Source organism: Lissotriton helveticus, chromosome 3_1 (assembly GCF_964261635.1).
Source record: "Lissotriton helveticus chromosome 3_1, aLisHel1.1, whole genome shotgun sequence".
Classification (NCBI taxonomy): domain Eukaryota; kingdom Metazoa; phylum Chordata; class Amphibia; order Caudata; family Salamandridae; genus Lissotriton; species Lissotriton helveticus.
This window is the reverse complement of record NC_136061.1, coordinates 799,993,897-800,014,116: the sequence shown is the minus strand read 5'-3', so window position 1 is coordinate 800,014,116 and position 20,220 is coordinate 799,993,897. Positions and strand designations below refer to the sequence as shown.

The window sequence follows — 20,220 nt, the reverse complement described above, 5'->3', positions numbered from 1 at the left end:
CTTTCTCCGCACTAAAGAAGTTAAATACTTAATTATTTTAATATACAGAGTCTTCCAGAGTACAAAGTACTTTGCTTCCCAAAGGCTGACTGGATCAGTGTAACATTACTATAAAGAGTAAATACCAACTATTATCAATGAATCAAATCACAGATCAAGTCGTTTTCAGACCAAACACTAATCAAGTTTGTGAATACTGCAGAGAATGCAACTTGTGCGTCACTTGTTGCGTGAAAGTATTTTTAACTTTTTGATTAGATTAAACACTATGACGTTTGCTATACAAAACACATAAAACCTGTATAAGATCATAACACATAATTAAAATGAATCTGGCAGGAACAGGGGGCTTTTGAAATGTAAAAATGTAAACCCTACAATACCTTAAATCCTTCATTACAGTAGAAGGCAATTAACAACTATGTTTTTTGCACTCTAAAATTCTCGAGGTCCTCAGTGAAGGTGAGTGGTTGGTCTCCTTCTCATGTCTTGTTTATTACATTGGGTATATAGTCAAAAACACAACTTAAATAGCAATATTTTATGTTCATTCGAAGGTCCCTATTGGCAACGTCTCATATCACTTTTTGGCATCTTGCCGTCTCATGTATTTTCCATGCTAACTCCAAAAGACACCGCAACCATGTACGTGACAGAGCTATTCTGTCCTAAACTAGAAACAGCATTGTGATGGCTGAAATCCTAATGACATTCTCCGTAACCATGGGACTATTATATTTTTCAAATTCCTTTATATTGATGACAAATTAAAAAAGGAAGTTTGGCAAACTTTCTGGATGATTCAAGTATTAATTACAAATATCATCTTCTGCTGCTTTCCAAATGACAATATTGTTTGCTAGTGGTAACACTGCACCATACCACTGCAGCTGACAGCCTTTGTTGGATATTTGTAAGTGTCTGCACATAGGCTTGGTGGTTGCTATCCACAACGTAAACATCTTACCAGCCTAAACATTTTAAGACTTCAGATGGTGACTGCTTGCTTTCCTCCTGGAAAGCAGTCCAGACTTTGGACTTTTTAGAACAACTGAGTTTATTCACAAGAAAGGTAACCTTGACATCTACCAAATTTTCATCTTGAGGTTTCAAAGCTCGATTTTAATCTGGTGTCGACTTGGAAGGGCTTTCCATCTCTAGGTGTTCTTTCTAGGCTTTATCCACTGCAGAATAGCTTGGGGTGGGAGACATCCATTACAATGCAGGCATTACAACGCGATGCCTTTACAACGCAACCATTACAATGCAGACAACCATTACATCGTATGACATTACAATGCATATACCATTACAACGCAAGCCATTACAATGTATACTATTACAACGCATGCTATTACAATGCATTGGTAAGTATAGGATGGTAAGTATTTGTCTGGTAGTTGTATTCATTTTTAATTAATAATCATTGTTTTATGTATATTATTTTATATTTTGTACTTGTTTTTTAAATATTTAATAGATTTTAAAAAAGGTGCTTATTGCTTATTTTAATACTCTGGTATTAAATTAAATACTAAAGTCGTTTTTAAAAAAGGTGGTAAATGTTTATTTGTATGTTTATTTAACTACTTTGGTATTACATTTAATGCTAAAGTAATTTTATTTTTTAAATATTTAAGATGTCCAAAAAAGGTTGTTATTGTTGATTTTAATACTTGGGTATTAAAGTAAATATTAAAGTATTTATATAATACATAATTAGATATTAATTTATAAATATATAAAAGGGTGAATGTTTAAAGATTATTGAAAAATATAACAAAATTATTGTGCAATTATTGGTAAGGAATTAATATTAAAAGTTATATATGAAAAGTTATAATGAAATTAGGAATTTAATATTTTAAAAGGTATTTTAAAATTAAAGACACTATAAAGTTTAAAAACATTATAAAAAAGAGACTGTATAAGAAAAAAATATTTTGTACTGTTTATATGACTTTAATATAATATAACATGAAGAAAGAAATACAAGACATGTAATTAATTAACATTTTTAATGTTTAAATATTATGCAAATACATTATAAAAAAATATTCAAAAAATAGTTTAAATAATTAACAAAAATAAATTGCCAATTTATTATGTACATTTACATTTTTTAACACATTTCTTGATAATTTTCCCCACGCTTTTGCATTGAAGTCAAAGGTAGAAAATGTCCTTTTTTCATTTTTACATAAAGATATGACGTTGCCGCATAAACGTAACTTTCGTCATTAAGGGGATCTTCGAGCTATGGATCAGATGCAAGGGAGCGCTCAGTCAAGGTAAATTATTAAAATACATAGTGTAGTGGTAATGTTTATTGTAAGGAGAGAGGAGGGAGGTAGATAGATGTAGTAAATGTGTTTTAGGTACTTTTGTTGTGTGTTAACCAACTATTTCACTCCATTACAGGTTGCAGTAGTAGGCCCAAGTCCGGTCTCGTTTTTTAAAACAATTTTTGTTAATAAAGTTATTAACAATATATACATTAAACACTTCAATAAACCAAAGTTTTTCAAAAAGTGCATATTTTTATTTTTGCAACAGTTTAAAAAAAAAAAAAAAAGGACCTATCGCCATTGCGGGTAGCTGTATTTTTAATATGATTAAAAAAAAGATTTCCATTTTGGAAAATAGATGATTGGATATTTCTACATCCACTTTTTTGGTTTTTGGATGTGCGAATAAAATTGTTTCGAGATGGATTTTGAGCTATGGATTATGGAACATGGAATCAAAATAGAATTTTGAATTGAAATGGTATGCGTTGTCAAAACATGCGATGTAATGGTACTTTTGTTATAAAACTGCATTCTAAAAGCGTGCAATGTAATGTTTTGTGTTGTAACGTCATTTATTCGTTTGGGGCTAACCTCAGGTACCCTGTATATCACTGAGATGACTGTCTTAAGATCACTTGTATGCAAGATCCGTTTTACGTGCAATATATGTAAAAAATACTCTAAGAATCAGCAGGTTTTCCATTAAACACTTTAGCTTACTCCAATTTTGGAAAGGTTACTGTCTAGCAAACAAATTTCAACCAGATTTGCAGAGAAAAAGATTTGAATGACTTGGGTAATTGTGTATTTAAATGAGGATGAGCCTTAATTTTGCTCTTCAAAGCAGTGTATAAAATGTACTTTCTAGAAGGGTCTAGAGAGAATCAACATGGACTGCCACAAACCTAACTGTCATTCAGCGGGTTTCATCTGCCACTACTAAATTCACCTCCGACCTTTTAGGCATCTAGAAGAGGAGCAACAGGTCATACAATTATAACAATATCTTACTCCACCCAACTCTTGAATCTCAGTGCCCAAAGAACGGAACCAGCGGAAGGCCCCAAGTATTGAAAAGGAATTTTGTGATTATGCATGGATATCAGAGTTACACTGATGGGTCCAGGTGTTATAATAAATGCTGGCGTGCGGGTGGCGAGTTTTAGGGCGAAGGCAGATTTGGTGGAGCACTTGCTGCTCCTCAGTTGTGCAGGAGCAAGGCAGGCACGGGCCTGGTGCAGCAACGGTCTGCAGCATCACACAAGACTCCAGTGTCTCTGCGTCTGGCATTAGCAGGTCTGGTATTTTCAGACCTGCTAATCCCAGACTTGGATATACCACAGTTCTACGAATGGCCCTGAGCAATAGCCCCTCTTGGGAAACTGCTCTGGGTCACTAATAATAAGGACCAAAGTGAGGTAAAATGTCACCATTCACTTCTGAAATCATAATTCTCTATTGTTGGCAAACAGGCACTTCTGTCCTCTAATTTAAGTATTACTATTATTCCTACTGTTTCCCAGCGCCGTGTGTAGCAAGGAACTATGGGACTCAAGTAGAAAACAATCTTATGATAACAAACCCTGCCAATCACAAAAAAGTGGTTGCAACCTTAAAAGAGTATTTCATTATTTATTTATTTAGAAAGGTTTATATAGCGCAAACATGATCACTGAGGGTATCAAAGCGTTTTACAGTTTATACATCAAGAAGGGTAGAAGTAAACAAAAGAGAATCAACAAAGCAAAAAAATACACAGTCTTATAAAGTTCGGCATTCTTGTGACCCTGGTAGCTGGCCAAAAAAATCAACAGCTGAGGCCTCAGAATCGAATGGATTCGCCAGACTGAGGCAGAAATTTCTTCATCAGGAGACCTTTGACTTCTTTTTTGAAGAGGGCAGTGGAAGGGTTCACCCTGACTTCGGGGGTGAAGGGAGTTCTAAATCCTTGTAGCGATAACGGAGAATGCTTGTAGGTTTTTCTTTTCTTGAATTTTTGTGGTTGGAGCAATAAGGTACTGGCGCTTCTGGAGGCTCTCTACCCACATGAGAGCTCCAGTTTCTAGAGAGGTACAGCAAGTTATTGAAGTGAATGGCTTTGTGTGCCATGCATACAATTTTTAACTGAATCAGAGCTTCATATGGAAGCCAGTTCAGGGCCAGCAGGTCCGGAGAAATATGGCTGTATTCTTTAGTGCCAGTTATGAACCTAGCAGCAGAATTGAGGGCAACCCTAAGATGAGCTGTCTTCACTCTGGGCAAGCCACAAAGCTTGCACTGCAACCTTTAGGTCAAGAGCAGGGAGATAAGGTTTGAGTTTCCTTAGGATTCGGAGTTGGAAGTTCACTCCTTTGGTGAGGGAACTGATGTGCTTCTGCATGTTCAAACTTTTGTCTAACACAATACCCAGAGAGGTGAGGTCTAAAGTTAAGAGCAGTAAGCTGATTCAACCATTGTTCCATGACCGGAGATTGCTTGTGGGGTGCGATTAGGAGGAATTCAGTTTTGAGAGCATTTAACTTCAAGTGGTTACGTGTCAGCCAGCTTTGTGTTTCCAGAAGGACTGAGTTGAGGGACTGAATGTCCTTGGAGGAGGTATAGTTGGGTATCATCCGCATACATGTGATGGTGAATGCTGGATGATTTCAGAATTTCTGTCAGAGGCTCTATGAACAGGCTGAAGAGCGTGGGTGAAAGCGCTAAGCCCTGAGGATCCCCCAGAGTGACCGCGCAGGATGGGACAGGGATTGGTTCACCTTGAAGCTTTGGGATTTGATATGAAGGAATGAGGAGAACCAGTTTAGTACAGGCCAAGACAGCCCCGTGCTGTGTTCCAGAAGGTCAATTAGGTTAACGCGTTTGACCGTATCGAATGCTGACGAAAGGTCAAGAAGGATCAGTAGGTCCAACATTCTTAGCGCATCATCCACAATGTGAGTTAAAGCAGATTCTGGACTATGGCCCGGGCGGAAACAAGATTGGCCTTGATCCAGGAGTTGGAAATGATAGATGTGGTTACAGAGTCAGGCGAGCACACATTTGTATTGTTAGAAGTTGGGATAGTTCTTGTCGACTTATAAAAGGGGTTTTGCAACCATTTAGAAATGTAATATAGGATGGGTCATTGAAGTAGCATCTCCCTACCATTTGTGAGTCCAGTCGAAAATATCAATGTTTTGAGACCATAATTGTGGCTGAAAACCATTCATCAGATACAGACACCTAAAAAGTGTAGGTGTGTGAATCAGAAAAATCAAGTCATCCCTGTGGGACAGCTTTCCCTTTGGGAATCATGTTGAACAGCCTCAAGGAGGAGCAAGCAGTGGGCTAGCACACCGCTGCTTGTTCTTACATATGTGGTCCCGAATAGACAAGTGGGTTGCTTTAAGAAGAGGAAAACAGTTTGGGAAAGCAAACAGAAGGATGGTGACCTGCTATTCCTTGCAGGCAACCATTAATGCATGCCCAGCCATTCAAAGGGGATTGAGAATTGCAACTTGCCTAATTTATATTAGGTAGGCCCATTTACAACTCCATGTAAAAATTGCGGTGACCTATTAATACATAGTTCACATCGCAAACTGCATTTCCAATCGAATGTAGATCACATAGCAAAATGCATTTCAATTTACAGACAGTTCATGTTCAAATGGCACATTTTTGTTTGTAAATTGATCTTTGTATATCGGGCCCCTAGTTCTGAATTTTGGTGTAGGTAATTGTATAACAGTATTAGAGCTCTAGCTACAAATAGAATAATGCTCATTTGATAAATGTGCCCCCTTTATGTAGGTACCATAACAGTCACTCAGTCATTTACCTCATTTAAGACATGCTCTCTCATTCGAAGCCTCTCTTCTTCCATTTCTACCATGTCATCCTCTTCATTTTTTGGATCATAAACTTTCTCCAACTGAAAATAAAAAAAAGAATCAGCCGTCGACACTTTCAACAATAAACAGATTGTGAGAAACATGAATATTTTTACATGATGAAGGTCATCAGCATCACCAAGCAAACTCATGGTACAAGATTCTTTAAAATGATACATTTTTCCAGTTGTATGTGCACATGCTAGAGTTAGAGTATAGCGAGGTAAACAATTAAAAATCTACAGAGGAGTTAACTGTCTAATGGGCATGAAAAAAGAAGTTTATGACAGTTATGTCTCCACACAGCATGCGGGATGAGGGGTGGGGGGGAGAGGGAGATAAAGGGCCATATTACAGACCGTGTACCAAGATGACAACATGTGTGTGGGAATGTTTTTTCACCCCCAGTGCACTTTTTGTTTTACCAGAAGGGGTTGCAGCCCCTCCTGTAATACAAATGACACTGGTACACATGTAGCACTGGTGCTTTCCTAAAGGACTCCACCTGGTTCAGCATCTTGATTTATATCTTGTTTCATAGACTACCTGGTTCTTTTTTTGAGGGCTTTGCTTGTTGTAATAAGTGATTTTAACTTCTAGGTTTACCAGTTATTGGCTCTGGATGACTACAATATCCTGCACTGCACTCCGCCTTTCCCAACATGTGGTGGGCTTGACTTATAACATGCACTGTACGCATTAGATTTAATTGTGGCTCCACTTGACAAAATCACCTTTCTTTACTTCGCACCTCTGATTTAGTCTGATTGGTATGTATTCAGCTGGAAGCAACCACTGTCTAGTCCTAGGACCCCTCCTCCTTCGATTCATTGTTAAAAAGACTCTGGTCTAAACTTCACCCAACACGCCTGGAAGATTTGCGCCATAAGAAATCAACCTTCTTCCAGCCTACCTATGTCTGAGGAAGAAGAGTAGAATAATTCCTGGATTTCAGATTCTTTGGACTCACTCACCCTTTAAAGCATTGAATCAGCCATTACCACTTGCCTACAGCCCCTAGGTTTAAATCAAGATCTTCGCAACTCTAAACTTCACTGAAATCAAGAAGAAAAAGACTGGCAGAGGCATTTATCCCCATCCAAGTAATGACTGTATCGCTTCACTCTTCATAATTATAAAAAAAATAATTCAAGTTGTTTGAGCAAATGTTTATGCCAGGCATATTAACCAGTTTGTTGCTTGTCGGCCAACGGCCGTCGCGAGCACTACCTCGGTAGTGCTGCGCACGTCCGTTGGCCGACGCGGCCCGCCCATGTAATAGAGCGTTCCGCACTGGCACAGAATGTTCGAAGCAGCAAACGGGTTAAAACAGCTTCTGACAATAACAGAGAAATCATCCAAATTGTTAAATCTCTTGCTAACCTCCCTGATGCCTAAACTCTGTTCCACCCTCTTAGTTCATCTGTGATGCATTGTCAGTATTTATACAAGAAAGTGAGAATATCTTCTTTAGTATGCACTCAGTAATGAGATGTGTATTCTTCCAAATAATAAGTCTATAAGCACTCCACGGAATCAAGGTAGATTACATTTCAGTCCTTTATTATTCTTTTTAGTATCCAGTATACCGGTTTGTCCATTTCAGATAACTCATTAACAGTCTAAATGCTTCGAACCAACATGGACCTTCTAAAGGCAATAATCATGATAGTATCTCAAATTCAACTTGCATGAAAATAGCATATATCAGACTATCCATTATTTATTCCACACAGTCAAAGATCATTAGTCCTATCATCTCATATCAATCATTACAGGTATGCTATATTATAGTGTCTTAATTGGTCCGGTAAGCTAACATTAGCCCGCTGTACGGCGCTTCACATGAGCATCGCTCACAACCTGTAGATATAGGTTGCTTTATCCGTAACCCCAAATCACATTCGAGAGCCTCCTAGTGACCTACAGAGTATCTGATCGAATTTCAGAATTACAAACCCATAATCTAAATGCACAGGGAATAATTTATTGCACCCAATGACAAACAGCACAAATTTTCAGTAGTTCTATTTTGGGGAATGCACACCAAGAATGGGGGTGGGCGGACATTCATGATTTCACCAATAAGGTCCAGAAACCCAGAGTACATGGCATGCAGCCTATATTGACATAATCCATTCTGTCATAATTTTGTAGTACATGTGCTTCTTCTCGACACATTGAACAAGCTACTTACCTTCCATAACGCCTTATCTGGTGAAGGCTATATCTAGCTGCAGATTCCTTACATTAATCCCTTGGGCGCGGCCGCGATTCTGCACCTGTGCGGCAGTTTTATTGAGTGGGCGGGTTCATGACGGCGCCCAGCCGTCATCAGCACACGCCCACTGTGATGCATGACGGCCGGGGGCCGTCATCAGCATGGAAGGGGTTAAAATTATTTTCAGGCATCAGACTGGATCTGGATATTTTTCATGAGCAGTACCCTTGCGTGCCTCCAGGTGGCGTCGTTCAGCTCCACGTGGCGTTGTTGGTGTTGTAGGCTCCAGAAGTGACGTGCACTGTGCCTATACAGGCGCCACCTGATGTCAGTGATACTTTGTGACTTTCCACGCCAGAAGTGCAGAGCTACAAAGCACATCGACCACTGGAGTGGAATTTTAGTACCCTTAAAGGGGAAGATCCGCCCCTGGAAATGCGTTTGCAGAGTGAGGAGGATGAGTGGGATGGTAAGGAGTCTGTGGCTAGACAGAGTAGAGTCTGTACCAGGTAAGGAGTTACCGAAGGTAAGTAACTTGTTCATCTGATAGAAGCTTCTAACCACAAATTTCTTCCTTCGAATCGATACCCAAGCAATACCTCCACGGAGGTTGGTCTGCGGACCGATTTCACATGAGGAAGTCATGTAGGACTGAACAGGCAAAGTGCCCATCCCTACAGACCTGACAGTCCAGGCAGTAGTGCTTGGTAAATGTGTGCAAGGAAACCCACGTTGCCGACTGGAGGTGATGAGGGGCCATGGAAAGACCCAAGGACCTTGCTGGAGTCCTGAGGTCCTTAAAGCGCTCCAGCGCTGAATTCACTTGGTCTCGGAAGAGATGGGAACCATCAAAGGGAATGTCCATAAGTTATTTTTGGACATCCTCATAAAAGCCAGTAGTCCTCAACCAGGAGTCTGGTAGATGTCCAGGAATGGAACCCCGCTTGCTAACCAAGTGGTTGAAGCTTTACCTCTGGTGGAATGGGCAAGCAAACACTCAGTGGGTTGCTTCTTAACCAAAGCGAGGCAGATTTTCTTACAGAGCGCGATCCATCACAAGATGGTCCTCTTCAGTATGGCCTGTCCTTGCTTCGTTTTGACATACCCTACGAAGAGTTGGTCATCCACAGTGAACTCTTGTTGGCAGTCAAAGTATGAAGACAACTCTCTTTTTGGGTGCAGACAGTGAAGACACGTCTCCCTTGGAGGGATTTCACGGAGCATAAAAAGTAAGTAGAGGGCTGGGTTGGCCTATGTGAAACGAAATGACCACTTTTGGGAGAAAGGAATCCCTCATACGAAGCACCAGTTTGTCTGGGTAAATGTAAAGGTATGGAGGCTTGGATGACAAGGCCTAAAGCTCACTAACCTTCTAGGCAGATGTTATTGCCACCAGGAAGGCCGTCTTGATGGTAAAAAGCCTGCGAGGACAGTTGCGCAAAGGCTTAAATGGAGCGCACATTAAGAACTTCCGGGCCAGATTAAGGTCCCACTGAGGCATAATAAAGGGAGAAGGAGGAAACATGTTGCAAACATTTTAAGAGCCTAGGTACAACAGAGGACTGGAAGAGGAAGGGGTTGATCAGGCAAACGCAAGAAAGCAAAAATAGCTGAAAAATAGCCCTTAACAGTGCCCAGAGCAGAGCTTGGTTTGGCAAGGGAAAAAATAAACAGAATAACCTGAGAGAGGGGAGCAGAAAGAGGGTCAACTTGTTTCTCTGCACACCATGCCACAAACTTGCTCCAACGACAGGCATATGCCGTTTTGGCAAAAGGAAGCTTGGCTCCCAGAATAACATTTGGAGGCTTTGGGCAGGAGGTCAAAGGATGTCAACTGTTGCCGCTCAATCTCTCCCAAGAAGGCGAAGCGTTGACAGGTTTTGGTGGAGAACCCTCCCCTGCTGCTGCGATAGAAGATCCTCCAAAAGGGGCAGACTGATCAGCATGGGCATCGGTCCTCGGTCCTCCAAACAGCTCAGGATACCAGACTCTCATCACGCGGTCGGGTGCCACAAGGATGACTTGGGCCCGGTTGTACCTAATCTTCTTGAGAACTCTGGGCAGGAGTGGTATGGGTGGGAAAGTGCACAGGAGGCCCGCATTCCACTAGAGTCGAAAACTGTCTCGGAGCAAGAGCCACCTTGGAAACTCCAGCGTGCAGAACTGCTGACATTGCACTTTCAGCAGTGGCGAACAGATCTAATTACAGCTCTACCAACTACTGAAAGAGATCGTTGCACAACCTCCGATGAAGACGCCATTCGTGATCCACTAGGCATCTTCGGCTGAGATTGTCCGCTCTTGCATTCAGAGAGCCCATCAGATGTTGAACCACCAGTGAAATGCCCAGACGTTACAGCCATGTCCAGAGACGTAGAGCCGCTTGACAAAGGGTCCACAACCCCACCCCTGCCTTTTTGTTGCAGAACTACATGGCGGGGGTGTTGTCAGTGAACACCCGGACTAGCCTTCCCTTGCTGGAGGTTAGAAAGACTTTCAGAGCCAGACGGATTACCTAGAGCTCCAACAGGTTTGTGTGGATTCTGGATTACGCTGGACACAGAGGCCTCTGATCGCCACCTCACAGATTGCTGTTCCATCCCTGGAGTGATGCATCGGTCACTACCGTCAGTTCTGGCTGAAGAAGATCTCTTGCAGTTTTCTTCTGAGATCTGGAGCATGTTGAACAGATTCCCGTGATGCTGCAGTCACTGAAGCTGCAAGGTCTCACTGCAGAGCTTGCATATGCCAGCGAGCATGCTATCATAGCCTGAATATATTGGGCTAGACGTTCGGGAGGATAGGCCAGAAACTGCACCGTGTCCAATACACTTCCAATGAAAGTAAATGTCAGAGGGAGTCCGGTATGCCTTCGGCACATTGTTAGTTAACCCCAGTGAATGCAGAAGGTACGCTGCAGTCTGGAGGTGGAAAACAACAGCCTCGGGTGAGCCCACTTTCAACAGTCAGTCGTCAAGATAGGGGAAGACTGGCACCTCTGATCTCTGCAGATGAGCAGCAACCACAACCACCACGACCACCACCTTGGTGAACTCATGAGGGGCACTGGTAAGGCAAAAAGGGAGCATGGCAAACTGAAAGTGCTTGTGGTTCACCCTGAACCGTAGGTAACGCTGTGGGCAGGCAGGATGGGTATGTGGAAATATATGTCCTTTATGTGAAACACTACCATCCAGTCTCCTGGGTCCTGGGCAGACAGGACATGAGTTAGAGTGGGAATTTTGAACAACTTCTTGAGGAAGAAATTGAGAGTGCAGGTCGAGGGTAGGATGAAGACCTTGGTCCTTCTCGGGAACCAGAAAGTAGAAGGACCTACTTCTAGCACCAGCACTCTCTCTATGGATTCTTTGGCTAAAAGAGCCATCACTTCCTGGTGGAGAAGGGAGAGGTGGTCCTTCATCAGCCTGCAATTTGGTGGCATGGCGAGATAAGTAGTCTCGAAGGGGAGAGAGAAGCTCCTTCGTTTGATCTGCAAAACCCACCAGTCCATGATGTTATAGACAGCCAGTATGGCCGGTGATGGCCAATTCAGCCGGTTAGTGGTGATAAGAGGGCAGACCATAAAGGTTTGAAGGCAGCGGCCGTCGGGGGAAGTTGTGGACTGGCTGCTCGATCCACGGGATCTGTGGATACCACATCCTCCGCCATGCAGAGGCTGAGAAGCTTGCACACCACTTTGTCGGGGAGGGAAGAGACACAGCTGGATGCCCCTTCAGTGGCCACAAAAGTAGCAAAAGGTGAATGGATGTGACAAAAGATGATGAAAAAGGGCCAAGGATCTGGCAGTAAACCTGCTGTCCCTAAAGCACTCCAGCGTTGAATCGGCCTTATTTCCGAAAAGACGGGACCCATCAAACAGCATTTCCATAAGTGATGTTTAGAAATCTACAAGAAAGCCAGTTGTCCTCAACCAAAAGCGACGCCGTAGGACCACTGTCAACAAAACCGCTCTGCCCAGTGAGTGAGTGGTGTCCAGTCCACATCTAATGGTGAACTTAGCTGCATCCCTCACCACCATTGCAAATGATATTCCCTCTTTTGTAGCCATGTTAGGAGAAGAAAGCATGCCAGTACACGGAGAGGTACCAGTCCGCTGGCGTCTTCGAAATCCTCACACCAGTCCATGTTGGTATTGTATGGTTGGTATTCTTAATGGTCCAGCTACCCCTTCTATGCCTCCCCGAATCCTAGCCTATAAGAATAGGGCTCAGGCTGTGGCTTAGAAGGCATTGCTCAAGTAGGCTCCTTGTCAGACTCAGTGATATAAATGGGGACGGCGCTGACAGGAGAGTTGGATCTCAGGACCGGCGCCGGGGAAGATCGAGATGGCATGACGGGTGCTGATCCCTCTGTAGATCCCTGTGCCTCAACTACCAACTCGGCAAGAGTTGACGGCGTGGACAGCATCAGAGGGAACAAGCTGCTGAAATAGGAGGTGCAGAGCCTCATAAAATTCTCTCAATTGGGCGTGGGTCGCTCTGGCAACTGGAAACTCTTGAAGGCGCTGTGCCAGCCCAGGCGCTGGCTCAATCGCAGAGTCAGGCCTCGAGGGACTACACTCCCTCATCTCGCCGGCCGTCAGACGGTGTGAAGTCGAAACACCCTTTAACAACTTCTTCTTGGGGGAGCGGGACTTACCCGAATGGCCTGACCGCTTCGAGTGCAATGAGGATCTCAGACTCAGCGACCGATTCCAGGACCTTCCACTCAACTAGGATTTGGATCATTGGAGCGTCCTACGTCGAGCTACTAGGAGCTTGAGGGATTGCTTCCTCAAGGCCTTAGAGTGCATGGCACGGCATTGGAGCAGGCCTTTCAGGTCGTAGTCGCGGCATCAAAGTCAAACAAGATGAGGGGCTGGCTGTCACGGACACTGTTCAGTTACGGGCCCTGAAGGGTCTGCCTTCTTAGATAACATTCCTGCCACACCAGGAGGAAAAAAATGTCAAAACACCTTGGCAAAATAAATGACTAAGCGGTAGCTATTCCCGGATCTGCGCTGACTGGCGCAAAAAGAAAAGTACTCAACATGATCCAATTTAGGGAAGAAGCACAGAGACTAGGGTCCTGATTAGCAGGATCCCAGTCACACTAGTCAGAAAAACATCACGATACCAGCAAAATGTGGGGGTAACCATGAAAGCAGATCCTACTTTCCTTTCCTACAGACAGCCTTGTCTTTAATCTTGCCCACATAACCAACTAAGAGTTGATCGTCCAACCTTGTTTCTGTCAAAGTAGAAAATGACCACCACTTGGGGTCCAGGCGATGAAGTCTCTCCTTCTCCTTAGAAGGATGAGGTGGAAGGTACAAAGGGGGTAAGGTAATGGACTGCCCCAAGTTGAAAGGAGGGACCACCTTAGGCAGGAAAGCAGCTCTGGTCCTAAGAACTATCTTATCCGCATTGACTGATGTAAAGTAGGCTTGGAGTGAACAGCCTGTAATTCACTCATCTTCCTAGCGGATGTGATTGCAACCAAAAATATAGTTTTAAACGCTATAAACCTTTAAGGACAACTATGTAATGGTTCAAAGGGTGAAGCCATAAAAAATGTGAGAAATGGGCGTGGCTTCGGATGGCTGCTTAGTGTGGGAGCTCTGGCCCTCGCCAGGCAAGACACCCCCATATCTGCATAAATATTTGTTCCTGGAGTGGCGGAAACAGTGCAGCAGCGTGAGGAGCAGCTCAGAGAAGAAAGACGGGCCACAGGGCAGCTCCAGAACTGCGCAGTACCACCAGTGGAGGGTGCCGACGGAGGTGGGCTGCGCGTGCCCGCTCTGCGACACGTCAGGTACGGAAAGACGTGGGCGCTAAGGTGGTGAAAACGGACCGCCCCCGGCCCTGTGGAACCGCAGTGGGGGGACAGCACACTGCCGGCAGAGTGCACCCCAACAAGATTTGGCCCCAGCCGCTGCGATCGGAGAACCTGCGGCCCACTCCAAGGCCTAAAACATCGCGCCCTGGAGGAGTGGTCTGCAAACAGCGAATGCGACCAAAGGATTGCAAAGAGTCGATCGCGAGGATTCCAGGAGAACGGACGGTTCAATCGTGATAGATACTCCCCCACCAGTACCCTGGAGCCAGTCCCGAGCGGGAAGGAGGAGGTACATGCTCTGGGAAAGGCCCGTAGCCGAAGATTGACACTGAGACTGTGAGAAAGTAAACACGTTCGCCGGCGAGAAAAGAGCACAGGAGTCCAGGGGGTGTACCCTGACAAAAAGCACAGGAGGGGCCCCGAGGCCCAGGGAGATCCTGAACTCCCCCTCCCCCCTATCAGTGCGCATAGGTAATAAAGTACATACTCACACACGTCACCATTAAAGAACTCTGCGCATGGAGTAAATTAATGCTGGTCCTTCAGGCACCGACACATGATCAAAGAAGCCTGGATATAGCGGCCAGTATAGGGCGCCAAGGGGGAGCGGTGAGCACACACCAGTTCAAACCCAGGACCTGAGGCAGGAGTAAGCAACCGGCTGCCATCCTCAAGGTGCGCATCCGGACCCGAGCCAATCCAACAGCCCGCTGACACCATCAAAGTTTGCAGCTGTGTAGGGAGGCCTACCTGGCCATCAAGAGGTGAAAAGGAAGGGCAGTAAGTGCGCCTCCCAAATTTGAAGTCAGACAGGGTCCCAGACCAATAAAATTGATAAATATGCAGTCCCAAAAGAGGCGATCAGCACTCTTGAGTTGCGACGACAGAAACTGAAGTGGCAAAGCTACAGAAACCCACGAAGCGCCTTGAGGAACAGTTGCAGACCCTATGAAGAAACAAGAGACCATGGATGCGAGACTGTTGGGCCAGGATGGAAGGACCCGAAGAAATACCATTGTGGAGGGGGCCCCGGAAGGCATAAATGGCTAAAGGGCCTAACATAGACCTAGTCCTGGAAGGCCGAATACTACAACATCTTAAACCAAAGAGACTGTCCAACTACTTCACCATAGAGGGGGCACACAGAACACCTATTTGCCACCCAGAATGATAATAGCCGGATACTTAACTATCACAACAGAAATCCCATTGAATAGGCTGCACGTTTGCATGGTGACCTCAAATACGAAATAAAATACATGATGTTGTATCCGGCAAGACTAAGGGGGATTGCAGAAGGGACTTTAACACAGCAGAGGAAGCATGGGACTGGTTAGAGGGATGGCGGACCTTGGGAGGCAACGCACAACGAGACCATAAAAGAGGAAAGCAGATAGGACAGCTGCCTAGTCCAACAGAAGTCGGGACAACCTCAATCGACGGAAATGGATAGGGGGAAAGCAACGACTGGATACCCTGGGCAGGAGCATAATCGAAAAGGCACTGGGGGCCATGTACCATCTTCAGTGTTTGAATGACATTGTCAAATATATTCTCTAAGTAAAAGTTGGGGAAGAATTATATGGTTGGGGAGGAGAGACACCCAACCGAACACTGCTGCTAGTGGGAGGAGTGATCACACTTTTTTGGACCAAAAACCAGTGGGGGTGCGAGTTGACAAGGAAGGCCATCTATACAGTTAGGCACCTGCCTACCCCCTATTTAGTGAACACAGTTAAAGGGCGACAAGCGCGCTGCAAGTTTGGGAGGTGGGTGGTTATTGAACCCGCCTAGCAGGGTAGCATGGAGGGGGGAGTTCTATAGTTACTGGGAATGCGATATTGTTATAAGTTAAAACAGATGTTTGTTATGTTACAATATCGTCAGAATGCAAAAATTCTACAAGGCTCAATACATGGCATGGTGATCCACCCAGCAGGATACTACACAATGAACAGGGGTTCTGCCCAAATTACCCTCCCATACCTGGGCAAGGAGCATCACATAGATGAAGAAGTAGAACAAGAGGTACTAAGGGACGAATTAAGCAAACGCTACTTCAAAACAGGAGACCATTTATTAACCTGTTTTTTACAATCTTTTTATCAACAATGAATGATATAATTTTTAACGAAGGACAAGGTATTGAATCACAAAAAAGGGGAGGTGACCAGACTATATACAGTAATTGAAACTAGTAATTACAATATATACAAAATATACAACTATGTACCCTAAACAAAAAGAAAAACAGGGGGGTTGAAAACAACACAATTAGTTATCTGTCGACGCAGCAGGATGGCTGAAACAGAAGTTAGTGTTACAAGAAGGGAAGATCTGACTCTAGAAACTCCGAATCAGACAGGGGGCTCGGTGATAGTAGACTCAAGATTCTCACCTGGAATGTCAATGGCTGGGGTAATCGAATCAAGCGCACAGTGCCTCACCCCTCCTGTCGCTGATTACCCTTCCAATAACTCTAACCCCATTCCCAATGGCACGCTGGATACAATCATGACCACCCTCCTCCAAGTGAAAGAAGAGCTCCACTCGCTCAAAGAGTTACTCCTCACGCACACCGAGCACCCCCCCTCACCACCACTTCTCAACGAATGATCAACTCTCCCCCACATCCTAGGCACCCCTTACATGGGACTTCTATCCCCTCTCGCAATACCTCCAACAGCCCTAAGCGCACTATCAAGACACATCCTAACCGCTCCTAACATTGGACCTCTATCCCCTCTCGCAATACCGCCAACCGCCCCCAGCGCGCAATCAAAACTCTCTCGGACCGCGACATACACACCCTACTCAGCACATATGTCCCGGCAACCCAAAACAGCCTAACCACCACGCACATGTCCATTTCTACGATTCTCTCCAACCCTAGTAGGCACCCCACGCATAGCAACGGAGGCTCTGTTCCCAACAACCTCACTAAAGTCCCTCTCGCTACGGAACCCTCCACCTCCCCTTGCGCCCCCAGACTCAAATGCACACTTCTCAACTGTAGATCGGCCCAAAAACACTCGACGGAGGTCGCTGACCTCATCTTGTCCAGGAACCTTGACCTGGCCATACTAACTGAAACATGGTTAACTGAATCCTCCAATCCTATCATGGATAGCCTAGTCCCCCCCAACTACTGCATCACTAGACTTCACAGGTCCAACAACAAGACAGGTGGCGGAATCGCCTGCATTTACAAGAGCAACCTCTCTATTAATAAAGTCACCGCTCCTTCTCTTACCTCCTGTGAATACTTCTGCCTTGATGTCACCAGTGAGAACAAACCTGTATGTTCACTTCACATCATGTACCACCCCCCGGGGGACATCCTCGTCTTCTCCCAACAACTCATGGACACAATATCAATCAACGCAGGACGGCAAAACACACAAATTTACCTTGGTGACTACAATCTCCATTGGAATGATTGCGGTGACGCAGTAGTTAATAGCCTCAAAAGTTTCCTTACCGCTTCTGACCTCACTCAAATTTGCAACACTCCGACACATGACAAAGGCTCTATCCTCGACCTGGTCATTTCCAAAGAAGGCACCACTCAACTCGACTCAATACAACCTTGTGACTGGTCAGACCACCATATTATCACATTCCTCATCAAGGAAAAAGTAAAACTCATCCCGGTGCAATACGCCATGCCCAAAGTTTGGAAAAGAGACATGAGGAAACTCAATCCAAACTCTCTACATCCCAACAGCTGCAATCTCCTACTCCCCACTACCGACGCTACTGACGTTCAGGACCTAACTGACCACTATCTCAACTCCATGGCCTCAATAATCAATGAGGCCGCTCCAATGCAACTGAAAAGAGTATCCACTAAGATATCCAACCCCTGGTACAACGGGAGTCTCAATGAAGAGAGACGGACTATGCGAACGGCAGAGCGCACCTGGAGAGCAGTTCCCTCGACATTGCATCTCAAAACTCTGAGGAAAAAGAGAAATGCATACTTCAGGAAAATAAAACGCTCAAAGTCAGAGTTCTTCAGAATGCAGCTAGACCAAGCAAAAAACCGTCCAAGTAAATTGTTCGAGCTAATCCGATCTCAATCTAAGGAACAACCCCCAGCTGTCGACATCATGAGCACTACTCCTTCCTGTGAAGATTTCTCAGCTTTCTTTAACAAAAAAACTGACAATATAAGGAGCGACCTCCTCATTGACGCAAGCCTTTACTCAATACCCAACACCAAATAAACTAAAAAACAATGCGACATGGTCATCCTTTGACACCTACTCTGAAGAAGAAATTGACAGAATACTCAGCACCCTAAAACCATCCAATCACCTCACTGACCCTCTTCCTGCTAACGCCGTAAAAGACTTCATCCCTTTGCTACTCCCACTCTGGACTAAAATTATCAATAGCTCACTACAACAAGGAACCATCCCGGACTCCCTCAAAGTTGGACAAGTTACACCTTTATTGAAGAAACCAACAGCCGACCCCACGGATCTAAACAACCACCGTCCGAAAACCAACATTCCCACTCTCGCCAAACTTTTAGAAAAATGCGTCCAACTACAAATGACAAAGTACATAGAACAGTTTGATCTCCTCAACCCACACCAATCAGGCTTCCGAGCAGGGCACAGTACTGAAACCGCGATGACTCACATAATTGACGACGCCATCCAAATCTTAGATCAAAATAATACCTGCCTCCTCATCCTTCTTGATCTCTCTTCAGCATTCGACACAGTGAAACATGAGAACTTACTCGAACTCCTTAAGACAAGAATAGGCTTCTCTGGGACTGTGCTTCGTTGGTTCACTTCCTTTCTACACAACAGGTCTCAAAAATTCAAGAGCAAAAACCTGATGTCTTCCCCAGTACCGGTATCGTTAGGTGTCCCTCAAGGATCCTGCCTATCCCCTACTTTGTTTAACCTTGTTATGGAACCTCTCACCACCCTGTTACAAGCATCCAATGTACACTTTCACATGTACGCTGATGACACTCAAATATATCTCAAGTTACAATCCCCCAAAGACATCCTGAGTCTGAATTCAACGATCAGAAGCACCCAATCTTGGCTGGCCGACAACCACCTCAAACTCAATGCTATGAAGACTGAGTTCCTCCTAATCTCACCTCCCACGAAAATATCTTCCGCACAAACATGGCTTAAGCACCTAACAGCACTCAATGTCCAACCGACCATCGTGGACTCAGCAAAATCCCTAGGCATAACACTCGACACCAACCTCAACATGCAGCAGCATATCAGCAAGGCTACTAAGGGGGCGAACTTCCAAATAAATACCTTGAGGAAACTGAAACCCTTCCTCCCAGCAAAAGACTTCCAAACAGCAGTACAAGCTCTAGTCATCCCTCGCATAGACTACGGCAGCGTGGCCCTCTGCGGCCTCCCCCCCAACGACAACTGCACCCCTCAGAGCGTCACTAAATGCGGCTGCAAGACTCATCACTGGATCAAAAAAGCATTCGCATATCTCCCCTGACTTCAAATCCTTGAACTGGCTGCCTCTTGAAGCCAGAATACAGCTGAAAATTGCCTGCATGACGCACAAGGCTATACACCTGAAATCACCCAGCTACCTCACTCATAAGTTGACAATTTCCGGTGGGTCCAGAACTACCAGGAGCACAAACAATCTTCTGCTGAAACCGCGAAGTTTCCGGAAGGAAAAAACTTACAAACGCTCCTTCTCTGGAATGGCGCCCAGGATCTGGAACGCACTTCCTCCTGAAACGAGGCTCATCTCTTCCTCCCTTCTTTTTAAGAAAAAAGTCAAAAGTATCTTTATGGCTAAATACACTTGAACAATTCGTTTGATTTACATTGCGAACAGTATTATCAGTATTTTGTTATGATATAGCCTATATATTCCTATGCACGTGTGTCTTGACTTATATTAGTCTAAAGTGCTTAGATCCTTGCTCCCTCATATCAGTTTTTTCTCGATTTCTGTATTATTCACAGCGTTTTGATGGCCTACG

The 20,220-nt window shown here is 44.5% G+C and overlaps 1 protein-coding gene across 3 annotated transcripts in view; it reads right to left on the bottom strand.

Moving 5' to 3' along the window:
• NUCB2 (nucleobindin 2) overlaps positions 1-20,220 on the bottom strand; it is a 449,912-nt gene that overhangs the window by 155,117 nt on the left and 274,575 nt on the right. For all 3 annotated transcript variants that reach the window (XM_078681045.1, XM_078681047.1, XM_078681046.1), the window contains exon 9: positions 6,112-6,204. In XM_078681045.1, the coding sequence (XP_078537171.1) occupies positions 6,112-6,204 (93 nt within the window). The remainder of the gene's footprint in view (positions 1-6,111; positions 6,205-20,220) is intronic.